This window comes from Nerophis ophidion, unplaced genomic scaffold (genome assembly GCF_033978795.1).
Source record: "Nerophis ophidion isolate RoL-2023_Sa unplaced genomic scaffold, RoL_Noph_v1.0 HiC_scaffold_97, whole genome shotgun sequence".
Lineage (NCBI taxonomy): Eukaryota > Metazoa > Chordata > Actinopteri > Syngnathiformes > Syngnathidae > Nerophis > Nerophis ophidion.
Window position 1 is genome coordinate 186202 of NW_026907019.1, and position 24278 is coordinate 210479.

General features: G+C 42.7%; 1 protein-coding gene across 1 annotated transcript; it reads right to left on the bottom strand.

Annotated features, from left to right (window-relative positions):
* Nucleotides 1-767: 767 nt before the first annotated feature.
* LOC133547403 (zinc finger protein OZF-like) lies at nt 768-19875 on the bottom strand. The gene is made up of 4 exons (XM_061893086.1): nt 19218-19875; nt 14247-14478; nt 3016-3522; nt 768-2933 (listed from the first exon to the last, which is right to left on the bottom strand). Exons 2-4 carry the CDS (start codon nt 14476-14478, stop codon nt 2251-2253), a joined length of 1422 nt encoding a protein of 473 aa, XP_061749070.1. The 5' UTR covers nt 19218-19875; the 3' UTR covers nt 768-2250.
* Nucleotides 19876-24278: the final 4403 nt, after the last annotated feature.

The following is a 24278-nucleotide window of genomic DNA, read 5'->3' on the forward strand; positions in this document are numbered from 1 at the left end:
ATAACCTTTGAGGAAAATCTAACTTAAAACATTTGTATGCACGTACAACACTTAAAACTTTTAGCATATCAGTATGTGGAATTAAATGATGGAATGGATTAAGTAAAGAAGTTAAAGATTGTACTGATATCAGCCAGTTTAAGAGGACGTTTAAATTAATAGTGCTTACAAAGTACAAAGAAGAAGTATTATGAGAAACACTTTCAAACTTATTGAAAATAAGATATTCTTCATCTTAGTATGTTAATAATGACTGAAATAATTAAGTACATGTTAAAAAACTGCTGTGTTACTCACTCACAGATGTTATTTTGCTATTTTGGTTTCCCCGAATTATAAATAACCTAATGTAAATAATCAAATGTTCTTCTGTTGTATATACTTGTTCTTATGCTATCTGAACTCACTATGTACCATGAATTGATTAACGTGGACCATGATTTAAACAAGTTGAAAAACTTATTGAGGTGTTACCCTTTAGTGGTCAATTGTTCGGAATATGTACTGTACTCTGCAATCTACTAATAAAAGTATTAATTAATCAAACAAACAATGCTGCTAATCCACATTTTAATAGCAATTTTGTTCATCCTTACTTTTAATTGAATAATAATATCAATAAAATCAAATAAAAAAAATGTGTGGATTTATAAGAAACAACAACACCCCTAATGGAAATAATAACTTATCCTCTCTTCAAAGATGAGAAGAAAAAAAAATAGTAACTACATATATGATATTCAATAAATGCACACAACTTAAAGGCCTACTGAAAGCCACTACTAGCGACCACGCAGTCTGATAGTTTATATATCAATGATGTGTGAATGTGAGTGTGAATGTTGTCTGTCTATCTGTGTTGGCCCTGTGATGAGGTGGCGACTTGTCCAGGGTGTACCCCGCCTTCCGCCCGACTGTAGCTGAGATAGGCGCCAGCGCCCCCCGCGACCTCAAAAGGGAATAAGCGGTAGAAAATGGATGGATGGATGGAAATATAAACATTGCAACACATGCCAATACGGCCTTTTTAGTTTACTAAATTGCAATTTTAAATTTGCGCCGAACCATCCTGCTGGAACGTCGCGGTATGATGTGCGTGCGCGTGACGTCACGCATTGTAAAGGACATTTTGTTCCAGCACCGATTCTAGCTATAAGTCGTCTGCTTTCATCGCATAATTCCACAGCATTCTGGACATCTGTGTTACTGAATCTTTTGCAATTTGTTCAATGAATAGTGGAGACGTCAAAGAAGAAAGCTGTAGGTGGGAAGCGGTGTATTGCAGCCGCCTTTAGCAACACAAACACAGCCGGTGTTTTCTTGTTTACATTTCCGAAAGATGACGGTGAAGCTTTACTATGGAACACAGATGTCAAGCGAACACGGTTGGATTAGACCACACACACAAAGTACAGTGTATTATGCAGCGATCATTTCGAAAGATCGTGTTTCGAAGAGGGTCCCTTGCGAATGGCAGAGATGGGCATCGCCACCACCCGTCAACTGGTGCTGAAGAAAGGTGCGGGGCCGACCTTCAAGTTGTACAGGTATGACCATATTATCTCGTTAAAACACTAGTAACACAATGAGCAGATAAGGGTTTTTCCAGAATGATACTAGTAAATGTGTCTAATAACATCTAAATCGCTCTCACTGAATAGTCTTTATTTTGTTCATTTTATCTAGTCCTTCACTCTCACTTTCCTCATCCACGAATCTTTCATCCTCGCTCAAATTAATGGGGAAATCGTCGCTTTCGCGGTCTGAATCGCTCTCGCTACTGGTGGCCATGATTGTGAACAATGTGAGGATTTGAGGGAGTCCACAACCTGTGACGTCACGCGCACATCGTCTGCTTCTTCCGGTACAGACGAGGCTTTTTTATTAGCGACCAAAAGTTGCGAACTTTGTCGTCGATGTTCTCTACTAAATCCTTTCAGCAAAAATATGGCCGTATCGCGAAATGATAAAGTATGACACATAAAATGGACCTGCTATCCCCGTTTAAATAAGAAAATCTCATTACAGTAGGCCTTTAAAAAGTAATTCCAGGACAACATATAACAGTAGAAGATGAGAAGCATTACATACAACATCAAATATACATTCATATTAACCATGCTGTGTCCATAAAGTAAATTTTGCACAATCACTGTTTAAGTGTTTTTAAATTCCTGCAGCTTCCGTGACTGTTACACACTTGTGTTTACTGACTTTATACTTAACCCGGAACATCTTATCACACACAGTTCATCTGAACGGTTTCTCTCCAGTGTGTGTTCTCATGTGTGCTGTCAAGTTTTGTTTTCTGGAGAAAGTCTTCTTACATACAGAGCAAGTAAAAGGTTTCTCTCCGGTATGTGTTCTCATGTGCATGGACATGTTAGGCTTTCTGGAGAAACTCTTTTTACAAACAGAGCAAGTAAAAGGTTTCTCTCTAGTATGTATTCTCATGTGTCTGGTCATGACAGTCTTTATAGTGAAACTCTTCTTACAAACAGTGCAAGTAAAAGGTTTCTCTCCCGTATGTATTCTCATGTGTGTGGTCATGTCAAACTTTCTGGAGAAACTCCTGTTACAAACAGAGCAAATAAAAGGTTTCTCCCCAGTATGTCTTCTCATGTGTATGGTCATGGCAAGCTTCATGGAGAAACTCTTCTTACAAACAGAGCAAATAAAAGGTTTCTCTCCAGTGTGTGTTCTCATGTGTGTGGTCATGTCAAGCTTTCTGGAGAAACTCTTCTTACAAACAGAGCAAGTAAAAGGTTTCTCTCCAGTATGTGTTCTCATGTGTGTGGTCATGTTACGCTTTGTGGAGAAACTCTTCTTACAAACAAAACAAGTAAAAGGTTTCTCTCCAGTGTGTTTTCCCACGTGTATCGTCATGTGTTGCTTTGTGGAGAAACTCTTCTTACAAACAGAGCAAGTAAAAGGTTTCTCTCCAGTATGTGTTCTCGTGTGTGGTCATGTTACGCTTTGTGGAGAAACTCTTCTTACAAACAGAGCAAGTAAAAGGTTTCTCTCCAGTATGTATTCTCATGTGTACTGTAAAATTACTCTTGTGTCTAAATGATTTCCCACATTCAGAGCAGTCAAAGTGTTTGTTGTTAGTGTGATGTCTCGTATCACCTTTAGAGTCGTTTTTACTCTCCAAAGGTTTTTGGATGTGGTCACTGTGATCAGAAGAGTGTGACATCATGTGGTCCATGTCTGACAGTGGAGTAAAGATGCTGTCTGGTTCTGACTTTATATCTTCACAATGCTCTCCATCAGCTTCTGTGATGTGTTGACTTACAAGCTCCGCCCCTCTGTTCTCCTCACTTTGACTGTGATGAAGCTGTAAGGACTGAGCCTCGTCTTCATCATTATCCTCCACCAACATTTGAAGCTGCTTCCACAGTTCCTCCTCTTCTTCTTTAATGTGGGAGGGGGCCTGTCGCTCCTTCTGTCCCACACTGGAGCTCCACTCCTGCTGCTTGGAGGGAATCTCTTCATGACTCTCTGCTGACACCTGCTGGACGTCTGCAGAACATACAACACAAATGAGGTGTTACTGTATAGAAGTTTGCAGTATTCAAACTATTCAGATGTGAGCTAGGCCAAATAGACAGTGATGGGCAAGCGACCTGGAAAACGTAGTAAGCTAAGCTACAAGTTACTCTCCATTAAATGTAGCAAAGCTATCCTTGGAGAATTGTAGCAAGCTACACTACACGCTACACTGCAAAAGTAGCTTGCCACATCAAAGCTACATTTAACAGCATTTCTATCTATTGGCCCACATGTATAATGTCAGTGTTAATGTAACTGAGAGTGTGCACATGGACCCAGTGAGGGTCAATTGCTGTTAACTATCTGTCATTGAGCTGGGGACACCTTACAAAACACTCCACTGTGTGCATTCATGTATTTGTTCTTGTATTTCTACCCTTCTTGAGACACCAAGTACCTTCCATATGAGGAGGTGTGAACAAGTTAGGACATAAATCATGGTGCCATTACGGAAAACCGTTGTATCTAATAGAGAATGTCTCATTTGCACCCCCGGTGGTGAAATCTATCAAAATTAGGGTGGTCCCAAAAAGGAGGAATTTTTCAAATTGAATGTGTGTCGGTTTTAAAAGTGCTCCCCTTCTGATCAACATATGAAATAACAAGTGAATGTAAGAAATCGAAATGATCCTGCTTATGCCAAAACTATTTCGAAAAAGTGTATACCGTATTTTCAGAGTATACGTCGCTCCGGAGTATAAGTCGCACCTGCCGAAAATGCATAATAAAGAAGGAAAAAAACATCTAGGTCGCACTGGAGAATAAGTCGCATTTTTTGGGGACATTTATTTGATAAAACCCAACACCAGGAATAGACATTTGATAGGCAATTTAAAATAAATAAAGAATAGTGAACAACAGGCTGAATAAGTGTAGGTTATATGAGGCATAAATAACCAACTGAGAAGGTGCCTGCTATGTTAACCTAACATATTATGCTAAGAGTCATTCAAATAACTATAACATATAGAACATGCTATACCTTTACCAAACTATCTGTCACTCCTAATCGATAAATATCATGAAATATTATACGTCTAGTCTCTTACGTGAATGAGATAAATAATATTATTTGATATTTTACAGTAATGTGTTAATAATTTCACACATAAGTCGCTTCTGAGTGTAAATCGCACCCTCGGCCAAACTATGAAAAAAACTGTGACTTATAGTCCGGAAAATATGGTGTGTGTGTGTATATATATATATATATATATATATATATATATATATATATATATATATATATATATATATATATATATATATATATATATATATATATATATATATTAGTGGTGTGGGAACAAATCAATTCAAAGTTGGGTCGCGATCCTCACGTTGTGCGATTCAGAATCGATTCTCACTTTTTTTTTTTAAATAAATAAAAACTAATCAATCCAACAAAACAATACACAGCAATACCATAAAACAATGCAATCCAATTCCAAAACCAAACCTGACCCAGCAACACTCAGAACTGCAATAAACAGAGCAATTGAGAGGAGACACAAACACCACACAGAACAAACTAAAAGTAGTGAAACCAAAATGAATATCATCAACAACAGTATCATTATTAGTTATAATTTCAGCATAGCAGTGATTAAAAATCCCTCATTGACATTATCATTAGACATTTATAAAAAAAAAAAAAAATAACAATAGTGTCACAGTGGCTTACACTTGCATGGCATCTCATAACCTCGATCCTGACCTCATGGTAAACTACCGACCGGTGTCTCACCTTCCCTTTATTTCAAAAATCCTCGAAAAAATTGTTGCGGAGCAGTTAAATGAACACTTAGCGTCTAACAATCTATGTGAAACCTTTCAATCCGGTTTCAGGGCAAATCACTCCACGGAGACAGCCCTCGCAAAAATGACTAATGATCTATTGCTAACGATGGATTCTGATGCGTCATCTATGTTGCTGCTCCTCGATCTTAGCGCTGCTTTCGATACCGTCGATCATAATATTTTATTAGAACGTATCAAAACACGAATTGGTATGTCAGACTTAGCCCTGTCTTGGTTTAACTCTTATCTTACTGATAGGATGCAGTGTGCCTCCCATAACAATGTGACCTCGGACTACGTTAAGGTAACGTGTGGAGTTCCCCAGGGTTCGGTCCTTGGCCCTGCACTCTTCAGCATCTACATGCTGCCGCTAGGTGACATCATACGCAAATACGGTGTTAGCTTTCACTGTTATGCTGATGACACCCAACTCTACATGCCCCTAAAGCTGACCAACACGCCGGATTGTAGTCAGCTGGAGGCGTGTCTTAATGAAATTAAACAATGGATGTCCGCTAACTTTTTGCAACTCAACGCCAAAAAAACGGAAATGCTGATTATCGGTCCTGCTAGACACCGAACTCTATTTAATAATACAACTCTAACATTTGACAACCAAACAATTAAACAAGGCGACACGGTAAAGAATCTGGGTATTATCTTCGACCCAACTCTCTCCTTTGAGGCACACATTAAAAGCGTTACTAAAACGGCCTTCTTTCATCTCCGTAATATCGCTAAAATTCGCTCCATTCTGTCCACTAAAGACGCTGAGATCATTATCCATGCGTTTATTACGTCTCGCCTCGACTACTGTAACGTATTATTTTCGGGTCTCCCCATGTCTAGCATTAAAAGATTACAGTTGGTACAAAATGCGGCTGCTAGACTTTTGACAAGAACAAGAAAGTTTGATCACATTACGCCTGTACTGGCTCACCTGCACTGGCTTCCTGTGCACTTAAGATGTGACTTTAAGGTTTTACTACTTACGTATAAAATACTACACGGTCTAGCTCCATCCTATCTTGCCGATTGTATTGTACCATATGTCCCGGCAAGAAATCTGCGTTCAAAGGACTCCGGCTTGTTAGTGATTCCCAAAGCCCAAAAAAAGTCTGCGGGCTATAGAGCGTTTTCCGTTCGGGCTCCAGTACTCTGGAATGCCCTCCCGGTAACAGGTCGAGATGCCACCTCAGTAGAAGCATTTAAGTCTCACCTTAAAACTCATTTGTATACTGTAGCCTTTAAATAGACTCCCTTTTTAGACCAGTTGATCTGCTGTTTCTTTTCTTTTTCTTCTATGTCCCACTCTCCCCTGTGGAGGGGGTCCAGTCCGATCCGGTGGCCATATACTGCTTGCCTGTACTGCTTGCCTGTGTATCGGCTGGGGACATCTCTGCGCTGCTGATCCGCCTCCGCTTGGGATGGTTTCCTGCTGGCTCCGCTGTGAACGGGACTCTCGCTGCTGTGTTGGATCCGCTTTGGACTGGACTCTCGCGACTGTGTTGGATCCATTGTGGATTGAACTTTCACAGTATCATGTTAGACCCACTCGACATCCATTGCTTTCCTCCTCTCTAAGGTTCTCATAGTCATTATTGTCACAGACGTCCCACTGGATCATTATTGTCACCGATGTCCCACTGGGTGTGAGTTTTCCTTGCCCTTATGTGGGCCTACCGAGGATGTCGTGGTGGTTTGTGCAGCCCTTTGAGACACTAGTGATTTAGGGCTATATAAGTAAACATTGATTGATTGATTGATAAGCTGGACAACACACTGTGTCCAATGTTTTCACAAAGATAAAATAAGTCATATTTTTTGGTTCGCTTAATAGTTAAAAAACATTTACATTATTGCAATCAGTTGATAAAACATTGTCCTTTACAATTATAAATGTTTTTTTACAAAAATGTATTACTCTGCTAGCATGTCAGTCGACTGGGGTAGATCCTGCTGAAATCTATGTATTGAATGAATACAGAATCCTTTTGAATCGGAAAAATATCGTTTTTGAATTGGGAATCATGTTGAATCGAAAAAAATCGATATCTAATCGAATCACAACCCCAAGAATAGATACTGAATCGAATCGTGGGACACCCAAAGATTTTCAGCCCTAATACATATATATATACATATATATATATATATATATATATATATATATATATATATATATATATATATATATATATATATATGTAGTGAGGTCCACAAGTATTTTGTACACCCTGCAATTTTGTGAGTTCTCCCTCTTAGAAATTAGGGAGAGGTGTGAAATGTTCATCATAGCTGTATTTCCACTTTTACAGACATAATCTAAAAAGAAAAATCCGGAAATCACATTGTATGATTTTTTTTTTATGATTTATTTGTATGTTACTGGGGTTCATAAGTATTTGTACACATGAGAATATCAGTGTTAATACTTAGTGTAGAGCAATTACAGAGGTCAAAGGTTTCCTTTAGTTGTACAGCAGGTTTGCACACACGGCAACAGGGATGTTGGCCCACTCCTCCACACAAATCTTCTCTAGAACTGTCAGGTTTCAGGGCTGTCACCGACCAACAAAAAGTTTCAGCTCCCTCCAAAGATTTTCTATTGGATTTATATGTGGAGACTGGCTAGGCCACTCCAAAACCTTGATATGCTTGGTATGGAACCAGTCCTTGGTTATCCTGGCTGTGTGCTTCGTGTTGGAAGACCCAGCCACGATCCATCTTCAATGCTCTAAATGAGAGAAGGAGGTTTTTGGCCAAAATCTCTCAATACGTGGCCCCATTCACCCTCTCCGGAATCGAGTGCAGTCGCCCTGTCCCCTTTGCTGAAAAGCACCCTCAAAGCATGATCTTTCCACACCCATGCTTCACTGTAGGAATGGTGTTCTTGGGATGATACTCAGCCGTCTTTTTCCTCCTAACCCGACGGGTGGATTTTACACCAACATTTTCTATTTTGGTCTCATCTGACCACATGACTTCCTCCCATGACTCCTGTGGATCATCCAGATGGCCATTGGCAAACTTCAGACGGGCCTGGACATGGGCTGGCTTAAGCAGGGGAACCTTCCGTGCCATGCATGATTTTAAACCGTGGCGTTCTACTGATAGTAGCCTTAGAGACAGGAGTCCCAGCTCATTCACCAGCTCCTGCCGTGTAGTTCTGGGCTGATGCCTCACTTTTCTTATCATGAGTGATGCCCCGCTAGGAGAAATCTTACATCGAGCCCCAGTCCGAGGTAGATTAGCAGTCATGTTTAGCCTCTTCCATGTTCTAAAAATTTCTGCAACAGTTGTTCTATTCTCACCAAGCTGCTTCTCAATTGTCACATAGCCTTTTCCAGCTTTGTGGAGCTCTACAATTTTGTATCTAGGGTTCTTCTGACAGCTCTTTGGTCTTGTCCATAGTAGAAGGTGGATCTTGACTGACTGTGGGCTGCACATGTGACTTTAATGAGCTCAAAAGAGTGGTGGGTGGGTGTTTAGTTGTGGGTTGAAGGTGGACTTTTTTAAGGTAGAATGACATCTCTTTGAGAGTCATAATTATTGCTGAGTCTCACGTGTGCAAATACTTATGAACCCCAGTAACATACAAATTTATCATAAAAAAAAATCATACAATGTGATTTCCGGATTTGTCTTTTTTGATTATGTCTCTTAACAGGGGAAATACGTCCATGATGAACATTTCAGACCTCTCACTAATTTCCAAGTGGGAGAACTTGCAAAAATGCAGGGTGTGCAAATACTTGTGAACCTCACTGTGTATATATATATATATATATATATATATATATATATATATACATATACATATATACATACATATATATATATACATACATACATATATATATATATACATATATACATACATATATATATACATATATACATATACATATATATATATATACATGCACACACACACACATGTACACATATACATACATACATATATATATATCCATCCATCCATCCATTTTCTACCGCTTATTCCCTTTCGGGGTCGCGGGGGGCGCTGGCGCCTATCTCAGCTACAATCGGGCGGAAGGCAGGGTACACCCTGGACAAGTCGCCACCTCATCGCAGGGCCCACACAGATAGACAGACAACATTCACACTCACATTCACACACTATATATATATATATATACACACACTCCTCTCTGAGCTGCCACCTTATCATGGTAGAGGAGTGTGCGTGTCCCAATAATCCTAGGAGCCCTGTTGTCCGGTGGCTTTATGCCCCCTTGGTAGGGTCTACCAAGAGATACTGGTCCTAGGTCAGACAAAGAGCAGCGCGAAGACCTTTTTGAAAAATACAAACAAAGGACCCAGATTTCCCTCGCCTGGACGCAGGTCACTAGGGCCCCCCATCGTGTCCTCGGAGGTGGGACACGATGGCGAGCGCCTGGTTCCCATGGGCACAGCCCGAAGAGGCCACGTGGGTTCCCCCCTCCAATGGGCTCACCACCCATAGCAGGGGTCATAGAGGTCGGGTGCGATGTGAGCTGGGCGATAGCCGGAGGCAGGGCACTTGGCGGGTCCGATCCTCGGCTACATCTTGGGACGTGGAATGTCACCTCCCTGGGGGGGAACGGAGCCTGAGCTAGTGCGCGAAGTAAAGAAGTTCCGGCTAGATATAGTCGGACTCACTTCGACGCTCAGCAAGGGCTCTGGAACCAGTTCTCTCGAGAGGGACTGGACTCTCTTCCACACTGGCGTTGCACTCAGTGGGAGGTGGTGGGCTGGGGTGGCTATTCTTGTTGCCCCCTGGCTCAAAGCCTGGACGTTGGAGTTCAACCTGGTGGAGAGGGTAGCCTCCCTCCGCCTTCGGGTGGGGGGGACAGGTCCTGACTGTTGTTTGTGCTTATGCACCAAACAAACAGTTCAGAGTACCCACCCTTTTTGGGAACACTCGAGGGAGTACTGGAAAGTGCTCCCCCTAGTGATTTCCTTGTCCTACTGGGGGACTTCAACGCTCATGTTGGCAACGACAGTGAAACCTGGAGAGGCGTGATTGGGAAGAATGGCCGCCCCGATCTGAACCCAAGTGGTGCTTTGTTATTGGACTTTGATGCTCGTCACAGTTTGTCCATAACAAACACCATGTTCAAACATAAGGGTGTCCATATGTGCACTTGGCACCAGGACACCCTAGGCCGCAGTTCCATGATCGACTTTGTAGTTGTGTCATCGGATTTGCGGCCTCATGTTTTGGACACTCGGGTGAAGAGAGGGGCGGAGCTTTCTACCGATCACCACCTGGTGGTGAGTTGGCTGCGATGGTGGGGGAGGATGCCGGACACACCTGGGAGGCCCAAACGCATTGTGAGGGTCTGCTGGGAACGTCTGGCAGAGTCTCCTGTCAGAGAGAGTTTCAATTCCCACCTCCGGAAAAACTTTGAACATGTCACGAGGGAGGCGCTGGTAGTGGCGTTCTGTACAAAATTTAACTTTAATTTAGTGTTGTTTTGATATGCCATATTAGTGACATCATGCACAAAAGTGCACTATGAGCTTGTTTTAAAATGTCTCTGACAATCTTGCACTTTGTTTGGAAATGACATGAATGTTTGTGCCATTGCTCAATAACTGTTTAGTAAATACACTTTTGCTAATTTGACTTAGTTGTGACGCTTGTGTGGCATTGTAATGCCGGATTGGTTCTTCCGGGGATGCGTCGAAGCGATGAACACAACAAGGTAAGTTATAAATGGATTTATTAAATAAACAAATGGCTTAGCGTAAAAGCTAGCGAGAATATACATACAAAGATGAAGGTCGAGAGTCGTCACTGTTGCGCGTGGGCAAATTAGGATCCGAGACTGAACAAAGAAAAGAGGAAAGCTTATATAGGGAGAAATCAAGGAGAACCAGGTGTGTAGAAAACGAGGAGCAGGTGAAATCAATGTGTAACCATGGTAACGGACTAAACAGGAAGTAAGTGGGTCAGAAGAGAATGAAACAAAGATGGAAAAATAAACATGTGAAGATCTGAGTCACAGATCGCAACAGTATTCCCCCCCCCAAAAAGACAGATTCCAGATGTCTCAAAGAAAACAAAAACAAATAAGAAACAACTTGAACCCCCTCCCCAAAAACAGAGTCCACAAACGAAGGGAGGGCGGAGGGAGGCCACGGTGGAGGGTCGCCAAGTCGTGTGTCCCCGAATCCACCGAGGACAAGTCAAGTGGCGGCGGCGGATGGAACGCCGCTGCCGAAAAAGTTTTGGCGGGCGACCTCGAAAAGGCCACATTAGTGGCCGCATCGCAGGATGAGGTGCCCGGCGAGGCGGACGACCCGGGCACGGCCACATCCGTGGCCGACATGGAGGAGGGAGTGTCTGGCGAGGAGGATGACCTCGCAGAGGCCACGCCCGTGATCGACGTGGTGGACGACGCCTCAGCACCGAAATCCCAGCAGGCTTGGAAGCAGCAGACGAGGGTGCGGGGACTGCAGCCAAAGCAGGCCCGAGTGCAGCTGGCGAGGATGATGCGGGTGCTGCAGCCGCAGGAGTCGTCGGAGGCGGCCTGGGAGCCGCAGGAGTCGTCGGAGGCGGCCTGGGAGCCGCAGGAGTCGTCGGAGGCGGCCTGGGAGCCGCAGGAGTCGTCGGAGGCGGCCTGGGAGCCGCAGGAGTCGTCGGTGGTGCTGGTGTGGGCTCCAGCCCCGTCGTCGACGCTGGTGTGGGCTCCAGCCCCGTCGTCGACGCTGGTGTGGGCTCCAGCCCCGTCGTCGGCGGTGCTTGGCGGCGCGGAGCTGGTACCGGCGCTTGGCGGCGTGGAGCTGGTACCGGCGCTTGGCGGCGTGGAGCTGGTACTGGAGTAGGCTCCAGCTCTGGAGCTGGTACTGGAGTGGGCTCCAGGCTAAAGTCTGTAACTGGTATGAGAACCAGTTCTGGGTCGGAGGCTGGTGTGAGAACCAGGTGGGAGTCTAGTGCTGGCTTGAGAACCAGGCTAGAAACATTTTCTGGTGTGAAAACCAGGCGAGAGTCTAATTCTGGCTTGAAAACCAGGCGAGAGTCATGTGCTGGTGTGAGAACCAGACTGGGAGCAGTGCAGAACACCGGTGGTGGAGGATGTGCTGGAGGTAATGACCTCGCGAGTCCGAACACCGGTGGAGGAGGTCTACAAGGCCGTTGAGACTTGGCCGGGGGAAAAACAGGTGGAGGAGGTCTACAAGGCCGTTGAGATTTGGCCGGGGGAAAATCAGGTAGAGGAGGTCTACAAGGCCGTTGAGACTTGGCCAGGGGAAAAACAGGTGGAGGAGGTCTACATGGTGGCTGTGGTTTAGAGGGTAGTATCTGTGCTACCTCCGTAGCACAGCTATAGGTCATAGCCCCTTCCTCCAGACGGGGATCCCAGACCCGTTCCCTATGGTCAGGGACTGACCTTAAGGGAGGGTGGTGGGAGGCTTGGAGGCGGGCCGACTCCTCCCCTTTAATTTGTCCAGAATTTCCTTTAGAAAAGGGAGGAAACACCTTGGACTTGGCCGGAGAATGAGGTTTTAAAGGAGGTGTAGGAGAAAAACTAGGTGACTGAGGTTGACTAGAATAATAAGAAAAAATATCCTGATAATTACGTATTTTATCATAAATGTTATTGGTATTCGAAAAAGGTTGGGAATGAAAAGTACTGTCCACAATATAAAAATCTTCTGAAAAAATGTCAACAACAGGGGGCGGTGTTGCGTCACCGGTGGGCGTACCCCAAATGTCGTGACTGCTAGAGTCAGGGGAAAAAAAACAAGCTGGATTACCGGTAGTGGAAGGTGAATCCTGGTCGGGGTGAATTTTGCTGTGTTCGTAGGAAGGATGAAGTGGTGCTGGATAATTACTGCCGTGCGGGGGACCTCTCCACTGGACCCCCCGCCTCTTCGGGGCAGCGCGAACGGCTTCGGAGGGGACTTCAGGCCCACAGTCAAGTCTTTCCTGCTCCCAAGCCACGAGCTCCAACCACAAACCCAAGTCGAAGGGTTCCTCCCGTGGTTTCGACGCGGAAAAACATTTTGATGCTCGGATCCTACTGTGACGCTTGTGTGGCATTGTAATGCCGGATTGGTTCTTCCGGGGATGCGTCGAAGCGATGAACACAACAAGGTAAGTTATAAATGGATTTATTAAATAAACAAATGGCTTAGCGTAAAAGCTAGCGAGAATATACATACAAAGATGAAGGTCGAGAGTCGTCACTGTTGCGCGTGGGCAAATTAGGATCCGAGACTGAACAAAGAAAAGAGGAAAGCTTATATAGGGAGAAATCAAGGAGAACCAGGTGTGTAGAAAACGAGGAGCAGGTGAAATCAATGTGTAACCATGGTAACGGACTAAACAGGAAGTAAGTGGGTCAGAAGAGAATGAAACAAAGATGGAAAAATAAACATGTGAAGATCTGAGTCACAGATCGCAACATTAGTTGTGGTTTCCCTCTCTGCATGAAAGTTTAAAAGTAGCATATATGAATGCAGTATGAAGAAGAATGTTTGAATGTAGACACATAGAATCATCTTACTGCTGTGATTATATGCATCAAGTGTTCATTCAAGGCTAAGGCAAAATATCCACATATATATGCTGTATCGTGATGTGGACTAAAAATATTGACATATTAATGAAAGGCCATATCCCCCAGCCCAGTTAGAATGTGATTTTTTTTTTTTTTTAATATCTCCACTATCATGTCTTTTATAATGATTGTGAATGATAGAAAAATTCCCCAAAAAAGTACAGCTCCACTTCAAATTCCAATGATTATATTCAAGACTTGAAGTGTATGAGCATGAAGTGATGAAGCCTACTTGGATGAGAGGACAAAGGTCTTGTAAGACAAAGTGAAGAGTCCAGTTGTGATGGATTGAATGCCCTGAGAATAAAATGTTGTGCTTACTTGGACTGTGATGAAGCTGTGAGGACTCAGGTGGTTTGTCTTCATGCTCTTCAGTCTTCACAGAGACAACAGTCAGTGGAAACTTGCTGACATCAGCCTCCTCCTGCCCTACAGGACACTCTCCTTCCTGACTGATCCACACTTCCTCCTCTTCCTCTTTAATGTGGGGGGGGGGGGGGGGGGGGTTGTGGATCCTCCTCTTCCTCTTTAATGTGAGGGGGCTCCTGGACATCTGTTGGGTAAATAATTAAATAAAATTAATGGAAAATATGAATAGTTTTGGACTGACACTGTTAACACAATGACATTAAATGTGTTGTTTTGTGTGTTGTGTTAAAAGCGTGTATAGTAAAACAACCAATACAAATACGGGAAATACCTCCTTTTTTCCCAAAATTAATTCAAAAGTGGTACAGTGAGTACAAAAACCGACCTGTAAATTTGATGGGAGGCAATTTGAAAAGTGTTTTATAAGTATGAGGCAGCATTGATTGAGCCTTTTTTAACCTTACACTCACTGATGTTAAGTGTGTAAATATTTTATTGTGTATATTGTCTATAAGTTGGAGGAACACATGACAGTCCAGCTCAGTGATAGCCAAAAGGAGCTCCCCCTCGGATCACCGGGGCACGTACCTCGCCCACCTGAGCCTTCCTCGCAGTTTGACGCCACTCCACCAAGATGGGCTGAGGTTAAACAAGTGGTTGAGCGTGCAAGAACTGCTTCAGCACCCGGACCGAACGGGGTACCTTACAAGGTTTTCAAAAACTGTCCCGGACTCCTGAGGCTGTTGTGGAAGCTGATGGGCGTTGTCTGGAAAACCCAGTCAATACCATCATCATGGAGCAGAGCAATAACAACCTTTATCCCAAAGGAGAGCAACTCCTGCAACATCGACCAGTTCAGAGGCATTGCCCTACTAAATGTGGAAGGGAAGCTTTTCTTCACCGTGGTGGCGAAGCGGATGACCAACTACCTTCTGGCAAACAATTACATCAACACCAGTTGTCAGAAGGCAGGCGTTCCAGGCTTCCCTGGCTGCGTGGAGCACTCAGCCATGATCTGGGAGCAAATCCAGTCAGCCAAGCGCAACAAAGCGGACCTGCATGTGGTTTGGTTGGATCTGGCAAATGCCTATGGATCGGTTCCACATCAACTCATCAGCTTTGCACTCAACTTCTTCCACATTCCATCATGCATCCAAAGTCTGGTAGTAAACTACTTTAACAACTTCGAAGTCTGCTACACGACTCAGGAGATCTCAACTGGTTGGCACCAGCTAGAGAAGGGAATAGCAATGGGTTGCTCTATCTCTCCAATACTGTTCACAACAGCCTTCGAGATAATCCTTATTGGTGGAAGACAGATGGTCCGAGGAGTGAGATCTGAGTCAGGCCAGCGACTCCCGGCGCTGCGGAGCTACATGGATGATGTTACCACCCTCCTCCAGACGGCTGCATGTACCTCCAGACTCCTGAAAAGACTTGGGGAGCTCTTAGCATGGGCACGGATGAAAATAAAACCTGCCAAGTCCCGCAGCCTCTCCATCCGGAAAGGAGCCAGGAATGACAACATCTCATTCTCAGTGGATGGCGAATTAATCCCACGCGTGGTCGACCAACCTGTGCGGAGCCTCGGAAGGCTTTACACTGCTGACATGTCTGATAAGCACATGGCTGCCTCCGTCACTTCTCAGCTGACGGATGGCCTGAACAAAATAGATCAAAGTTATCTTCCAGGGAAATTCAAGATCTGGTGTTACCAGTTCACCTTATACCATCGCCTGATGTGGCCCTTGAAGTTGTGCGACATCACCTCCACAACAGTCCTCAAAATGGACTCAAAAGCCAATAACTACATCCGCAAATGGCTGGGCCTTCCCAGATGTCTTTCCAACACGGCACTGTTTGGAAGAGCCATTCTGAAGCTGCCACTGAAATCCATCAGCTTGGGCTACAAACAGGAGAAGGTAAGGCTCGTGTTCGAGCTCAGAGACTCACCTGATCCGTCTGTCCGTAACACCAAGACCCAAGTCTGTACAGGGCGTAAGTGGAATGCTATGCAGACAGTAGACCAGGCCATCATCCGGCTGAAACACCAGGAGATGGTAGGACAGATACAGTCTGGCAGAGCCGGCTTCGGATGGGGAACAGCACCCAAGATGTGGTCCAAAGCCTCAAGGAAGGAAAGAAAAGATCTGGTGATCTCAGAAGTGGTCAAGATGGAAGAGGAGAGCTATATGATCAAGGCTGTGGGCCAACAGCAGCAGGGGAGATGGACCAATTGGGAGGCCGTTGTCAACAGAGTTGTTACGTGGGCAGACATGTGGAAGATGCCCCAGGCGAGGCTAAGTTTCCTCATCAGGGCCACGTACGATACCCTCCCCAGTCCCAGGAACTTGCATGTGTGGTACGGGGCAGAGGTGATCTGCCAGCTCTGTGACTCCCAAAACCCAAGCTTGCATCACATTCTTTCTGGCTGCAAGGTGGCTTTGTCGCAGGGCCGGTATGGTTGGCGGCACGACCGCGTCCTGCGGAAGCTGGCTGAAATTCTGGAGGCACGCAGAGTGGAAGCAAATGGGGCCACTCCGGGAACAGCACAGAGGTTGATTAAGTTTGTCAAGCAAGGTGGCCAGCCTTGCAGCAGCAGCAAGAGCATCCAGTCCCTCCTGTCAGCTGGCGGCGAGTGGAGCATGAGGGCTGATCTAGATCGTCAGTTGAAGTTCCCTCAAGAGATTACAACAACCTTGTTACGCCCAGACATTGTCCTGTGGTCCACCTCTAGTAAAACTGTCATCATGGTGGAGCTAACGGTATCATGGGAAGAGGGAATGGAGGCTGCTTTTGAAAGAAAGAGCGACAAGTATTCAGAGCTGGCAAGCGACTGCGCACAAGCAGGGTGGAGGCCCTTCCCCTATCCAGTAGAAGTTGGCTGTAGAGGCTACACTGGAGCGTCCACCCAGCGGCTCCTAAAGTCCCTCGGGATCAAAGGCTCCAATCTAAAGAAGGCCCTCAAAGCCCTGGCAGAGGAGGCAGAACAAGGGAGCTTCTGGTTGTGGCTCAGAAGAAACGACAAGGCTTGGGGAAAGCAGGGTGTGTAGACAGGGGGAAGTAACATGGGTCTCGGGGTGCTGGAATAGCAGCACCCCGAGACCCATGTTAGGGTATGCGGTCAGGCCTTCGCTTGACTCAGGGAGATGGACGTCCCTGCCATGCATAGTCCTTTAGGACTCTTTCCATATACACAGCAGCAATAACACCGGGGTTGGAATGTGGGTACAGTATGGATCCTTTAGCTGGCTGCAGGGGGCGGCGGGGAGACGTCCCTGTCGCTGCTCCACCACCCAGAGATGTTCCGGGATTAAAGGAGCGAAACATCCGTGAAGGGTGGCTCCCGGCTGATGACCCTGCAGCCGGCACCACATGGCACTGTCGGAGGTGCGTCAGGCAGTAATGCCCTGCAAGTGTTGATTTGTGCTTTCATCTAAAACCTGAACTTTATCTCTAAATTTAACCATGATCTTGTAATGACATAGTCATTATCATAACTTCAATATCATGGAAATAAAAATCTAAAATTCCAAAATAACTTAAATAGTTTGTAATTGTCATCATGCAAAACACATTTTTGTGGTCATTTTGTTGGCTAGGCCAAAAGGAACTTTGACCAAAAACATGTGGTGTTTTATGGAGTATCTCCATCAACAAATCCTCTTTAGGAATTGGAGACCATCTACGACACGCTGAAGGAAAGTCAGTCACCTTTATGTTCTTTTAATAATTCAAGTTGTTGACTACTTTGGTTATTGAAAATAAATGTTTAATTTTAATTATTGATCCATGTAAGTCCCAATCAGGAAGTGGTTAAGGTGGGGGGCAGGGTTGAGGTGGGTGGGGTTTGGTGCTAGCGAGAGTGTATATTGTAGCTTCCCGGAAGAGTTAGTGCTGCAAGGGTTCTGGGTATTTGTTCTGTTACGGTGCGAATGTTCTCCCGAAATGTGTTTGTCACTCTTGTTTGGTGTGGGTTCACGGTGTGGCGCATATTTGTAACAGTGTTAAAGTTGTTTATATGGCCACACTTAGTGTGACCTGTCTGGCTGTTGATCAAGTATGCCTTGCATTCACTTGTGTGTGTGTGTGTGTGTGTGTGTGTGTGTGTGTGTGTGTGTGTGTGTGTGTGTGTGTGTGTGTGTGTGTGTGTGTGTGTGTGTGTGTAAAAGCCGCATATATTATACGACCAGTTGCTGAGAACAACAAAGGCAGCAAAGGCATGCCCCCAATATTGTTGTCCGGGTGGAAATCGAGAGAAATTTGGGAGAATGGTTGTCCCGGGAGATTTTCGGGAGGGGCACTGAAATTCGGGAGTCTCCCGGGAAAATCGGGAGGGTTGGCAAGTATGCCATGTACCTGTTTAAATATTTCAAAAATGTAAAATATATTCACCATTACAACACCAAAGGCAGTTGTAAAAATCACATTCAACCCAGATCTCACTCCAAAAAAGGTTCTAATTTGTGTGCCTTCTATATCACCAAAATGTGGAACACCCTATCAAAAAGAAAATACATTACAGGTTGCGGCTACTCGTAACTGGGAATACAAAGCCTTTTACCTACTTCAACTATATTTTACTGCAGTATATTTGTATTTGAAATGCTACTTTCTACATAGTAATGTGTGAATTAAAATATATTTCAACTGAAAGCATCTCAGGCTTTCTTGCAGCAGTGAATGTGTACCGTGACGAAAGTGTACCCTTTCCTATGCAAACTTCTCATAACTCCTTCAATCAATCAATCACACATTGTTACAAACTGAGAGGAACATCAACCTCAAACTGTCTCCTTTTCATGAAGAATCTAAGTCAAAGCATTGCATCATCCCCACAAGACAACGCATCTTCTGTTGAAAAAGAGTGTTAATTATGAAATATAAAGTTGGTAAAGATGTGAGAGTAAGAAGTCAACAAACCTGTTCTGTGTAACACAACTTGATGTTTCTTGAAAACAGCGTCCAGTAGTTGATGTTGTCGCTCCTTCTCCTCTTTTGTTGGACAAAGTTCCTCCTGATACTTTGCTATGGTTCTTTGGCACATTTTCACACAATCACAACACTTTACTCTCACACTTGATCTCTACTTAGCGATGTGTTGATAACTTCTGTGTCTTCTGTTAGCAGCTAACAAGCTAAGCTAACTAGCACAAGAGGCGATAAAGTGCGCTCAGACTAATGTATCCGCTGACAAACAATGACTAAGAATGTTTCATCTACTACACGACACATATATGCGTACATGTATGCACTAAATACAAATAGAGAAACAATAATGGCCAGTGGCCACGTTTAGGCCTTCTCCGTCAAACGCCATTTTGCTTTTTACTCCTTCGTCTTCTTTGGATTTCCAGCAGACTAGTAGAGCATCTTAAGCCTCCACTGCTTCTTAACGGGACTTCTTCGTCCTGTCCTGTGGTCCATACTACATTCTACAGTACAGGAGGTTGTCCTATCAACTTTTCAATGGACCACTTCCAACTTGGCTTCGTCGCTCGTCTTCTTTGTTTGTTGAATGGCGGTTAGGATACATGGAGGGCACTAGGACCGCTCTTTGTGGCCGCAGGAAGAGCAGCAGAAAGTTTCTCTGAAGAAAAAAATAGGTGAGTGAATAAGCTTTTTATTTTATTTTTATTGTATATATATATATATATATATATATATATATATATATGTAACGGTGTAGAAAACAGAATATCCTTATGCTTGATTAAATTATGAATGAAGTGTTGCAACAGCGCCTGTTGCTGGCGAGAAGTGGTATGTAGGTCACCTGTGGGAAGTGGTATGTAGGTCACCTGTGGGAAGTGCTCAGAACTGTGATGCCTCCAAACTGGTGAGACACGTTTTTGTATTGTCCGGGATTGATTACTATTTAGTGAATATTGACTGTTTATATTTTGATTAGTACTTTGTAACAGACACATAAAAAGTTTCGCTAATTGGTATTGACCAAAACTGTATCCTGGAGTGATATTTTAAAGACATTAACACACTTTTACTGTGTAAACTAATTGGTGATTATTGATGTGTTATTTAGAGAATCCCGTGACCCAAGTGGACTCACAGTCTCACAAGTTGCACTGTTTTACAGGTAATATTATATTTCATGCCACTGTGTTTGTTTGGCTGTTCACATATTTGTCCTCACCTATTGTTATGATGCTAATGCTAGCATGGCTAGGCCGCAGCCTGGTTTATCAACAGCATGGTTTGAAGCAGCCATTTTGGATGCGAGGTGTGTTTAGGGACATCCTGTAAAATATAGTTTCTGTAAATTTACTGTGTATTTTGCATATAAAAAAAAAGGATTATTGTTAATTTGAGCACACCATTGTCAGTACATGTGAAACCATTGAAGAAATTAATATGATAATTAGTATAAAGATTTGGTCTAAACACTATACGATCACACCCAAATGTAACATGTTGTTTGTACAATGAAACTATGGTTTGTTATGTCAAACATCAGAACTGTGATGCCTCCAAACTGAGAATCCCGTGACCCAAGTGGACTCACAGTCTCACAATTTGCACTGTTTTACAGGACACTGTTATTAAAGAAATTCATAATCCACCTGGTGCCAGTGATATGTTGAAGGGACAGCAGTGTGGAGCTGCATTTTGCCACATCCAGTTGTGGACCGTCACATATATATATGTATATATTTTTTTATTATTATTTTTTTCCCTACAGGCTGTGCTTCTAACATAGTCTTAATACGTTTTTCCTATTGTTCTTCTTTTCTTTATGATCAATCAGAAGTGTCACCAGGACGTCCCCTGGCCCTAACACTCCATGAAGGACATTTACGGCCATTGACTTTTGTCTTATATGGACATTCACATGGACATTGTTAACATCCATATTATCAACCTTTCTGTTTGGTCCCTGTGTGCCAGCTGTTTAATGGCAAATGTTTTTGAAGAAACTGCAAATGTTCAGTTTTGCACATTTTACATTGATCAGGATTCATTTTATTTAAGTATGACGTTTAGCAAGCGCTCTTTTTCACACTGCTGTGGCGGTGTGTGCGGACCTCTCTTTCTTTCTTGTTCTTGTAAGTGCTCAGTTTTGATCCAGCACCCATCCCAATTGTTTTTTAAAAAAAATTCACCCTATGTTTTGCACATTTTGGAAAAATAATTGTATGGTTGAAGAATACAATTTTCTTGTGATTATGGTATGGATAGGACTTACAGTAAGTGCAACAGTGGTCTAGTGGAGGTGTTAAGTTGATTGTTCTAAGCATTTTGGCATTTTTAAGCATTTTTGAAGCATTTTTTCAGGCCCGGACTGAAATAGGGGTAACCCAAATTTTATAAGGGACACCAAAAATGTTCCGACTGCCTGCAAGATGTCCCTAATTTCAAAGTCTGGGTGTTGGCAACCCTAATGGTTTGAAAAAGGCATTTTTTCGCTGATGCACTTAATGAAGTACGACGTGCGAATAGATGAAAATATTTAAAAAAACAATTATAAAGGTCTCCGTTCAAAATATTCTAAATACAGCATGCAATGTTTTTCAGAACTTTTTCTAAACTTTCTGGGCTTTTGGTGGAAGGACACAATATTACAGATTTGAAACTCTGAAATTAGACAATTATTTACTATTTCCTATTTGCTGTATTTTCTCTGGAACAAAACAAAAAAAAAAATACTCATAACCAAAGGCAAAGGAGTTAATGAAAAAAATAAAAAATAAAAAAAAAAACCCAGAATTGACCACTTAAAAAAACGTTTAAGATGTTTTGCAATTGAAGACAACACTTGTTCTTTCTGCTGAAGAGAAATAAAATAAACCGTTTATTTTAAGAATGTTTGCAAAGTAAATCTCTGTGGGATGATGTACAATATTGGCTTTTGCTTGACACTCCAAACTTGTTTTCTGAAATTGATAATGTTTTGGGGATCTTAAAAAAAACAACAACATATGTTTAAAACACAATAATTGAAAATTGTGTTTCATCCACAAATGTAAAAACTTTGTAAAAACAAAACCATCCCTCCATAAACAATTCAGACATTTCATTTAATATTTATATTGCATAAAGGTCTGGGGACATACATGTAAAACAATCACAACACAATCATCATATAATAAAAGAAATTAATAAAAATAATTAATAAAATGGACTATAGAGACCCAACAAATGATTCATAAAATCACACATTTTAAAATTGTATAAAAGACAACTGTTCAAATGATGTATAAAGTAAATAATAATATGCTTCCTGAAGTGGTCCAGAAGATGTTTCAGATGTGAACCAGTACATATGTATATCATATAAAGGTGATAATCTATGGGATGATTAATTATTAGAAATAAAATGTCACACTTCAATATTTCAAACACCTATAAAAAACACTATTATGAATAAGTCTAATATTGTATGATGAATATATATACACTTGCATCTTTTTAATGTATGTCAAATATGTATTGTACTGTTTACTCTCACCTTTTCAGTCAAATTGTTCAATTTTTAATAAAAGTACACAATGTTGCATATTAATGCAGGTACTCGACTAAAAAAAAAAAACACTAATACAAAATATCTAATCCATAAATGTAGAAGCATATTAGAATAGTATTACACAAATAATGTTACACATACAGTCACACATTTTAAAAGGAAATTATTTTGTATAAAATATATGTACACTAAATGTAATTTGAATGTATCACATGTTTTGTACTGTTTTGGATTTACTGACCTCAGAAAAATTGTTCCTTTTGTAATTGATGTCAATATAAAAGTAAACAATGTTGCATATTAATGCATGCAATGGGCTGCTAAAATGTTGTATAAATATAGAAGCATGTTAACAAGATTGTGTTACACAAACAACAATGTCACACATGTTATATGTGCTGATGTTGTTAGAAAGTCAAAATGAAAGTCTGGACAGTTTATTTCAAATCCTGCAGTTTCATTTGCTGCTGCTGTTCTCACCAGCACACGTGTGTTTCTTACACTGCTACTTAGAAGACAATCTTTCACCACACACACTGCAACTCAACACTTTCTCTCCTGGGTGTCTTCTCATGTGTGCTACAAGGGTTGATCGATGACGAAAACTTATGTTGCAGATTGAACAGGAAAGTGATTTTTCACCAGTGTGTATTGCATGTGTCCTTTCACATCTGTACTTGTAAAACCTTTACCACAGGTTGAACAGGAAAACGGTTTTTCACCAGTGTGTGTTCTCATGTGTACTTTCAAATGTTGACTTTGTGTAAAACCTTTACCACAGGTTGAACAGGAAAAAGGTTTTTCTCCGGTGTGTGTTCTCATGTGTATTTTCAAAATGTACCTTTGAGTAAAATCTTTACCACAGATTGAACACGAAAAATGTCTTTCTCCAGTGTGTGTTCTCATGTGTCTTTTCAAATTGTTACTGTGTGCAAAACCTTTACTACAGAGTGAACAAGAAAAAGGTTTTTCTCCAGTGTGTGTTCTCATGTGTGATTTTAGACGACAATGGTATTTAAAAGTTTTGTGACAGAGAGAAGATGTGAAGTGAGTGTTGTCAGTGTGACATGTCTTATCATCTTTAGAGTCTTCATCATCAGTGTCAGGAGAGTGTGACGTTGTGTCCTCACTATCTGATAGTGGAGCTAAGAGCTTGTCTGCTTGTGATCCTCCACAGTGGTCTCCATCAGCTTCTGTTGTCATGTGTTGTGTTGAGCTGCTGCTTGGAGGCTCCCCCCCTCCCCTCTCCTCACTTTCACCTTTCACCTCATCATCTTCACTCTTCACAGGGACACCAGTCACTGGGAACATCAGTCCTGCAATATGCTCTCCCTCCTGACTGACGCTGTGTTCCTCCTCTTCTTCTTTAATGTGTGAGATCTGTGGCGCCTCTTCTTCCTTTTTAAAGTGGTAGGTCAGTGGCTCCTCCATGTTCAGTTTAATGTTGGGGGTCAGTGGATCATTCACTTTCTCTATAAAGTGTGGGGTCTCTGGTACCTCCT

Excerpts from the sequence above, each read along its gene's own strand:
- LOC133547403 (XM_061893086.1), bottom strand. The coding sequence starts at position 14,478 with ATGTCCAGGAGCCCCCTCACATTAAAGAGGAAGAGGAGGATCCACAAC. Across the intron at positions 3,523-14,246 it reads ACAGCTTCATCACAGTCCAA|ACGTCCAGCAGGTGTCAGCA; the intron begins GTAAGCACAACA and ends TATGTTCTGCAG. Across the intron at positions 2,934-3,015 it reads AATACATACTGGAGAGAAAC|CTTTTACTTGCTCTGTTTGT; the intron begins CTTTTACTTGCT and ends CTGGAGAGAAAC.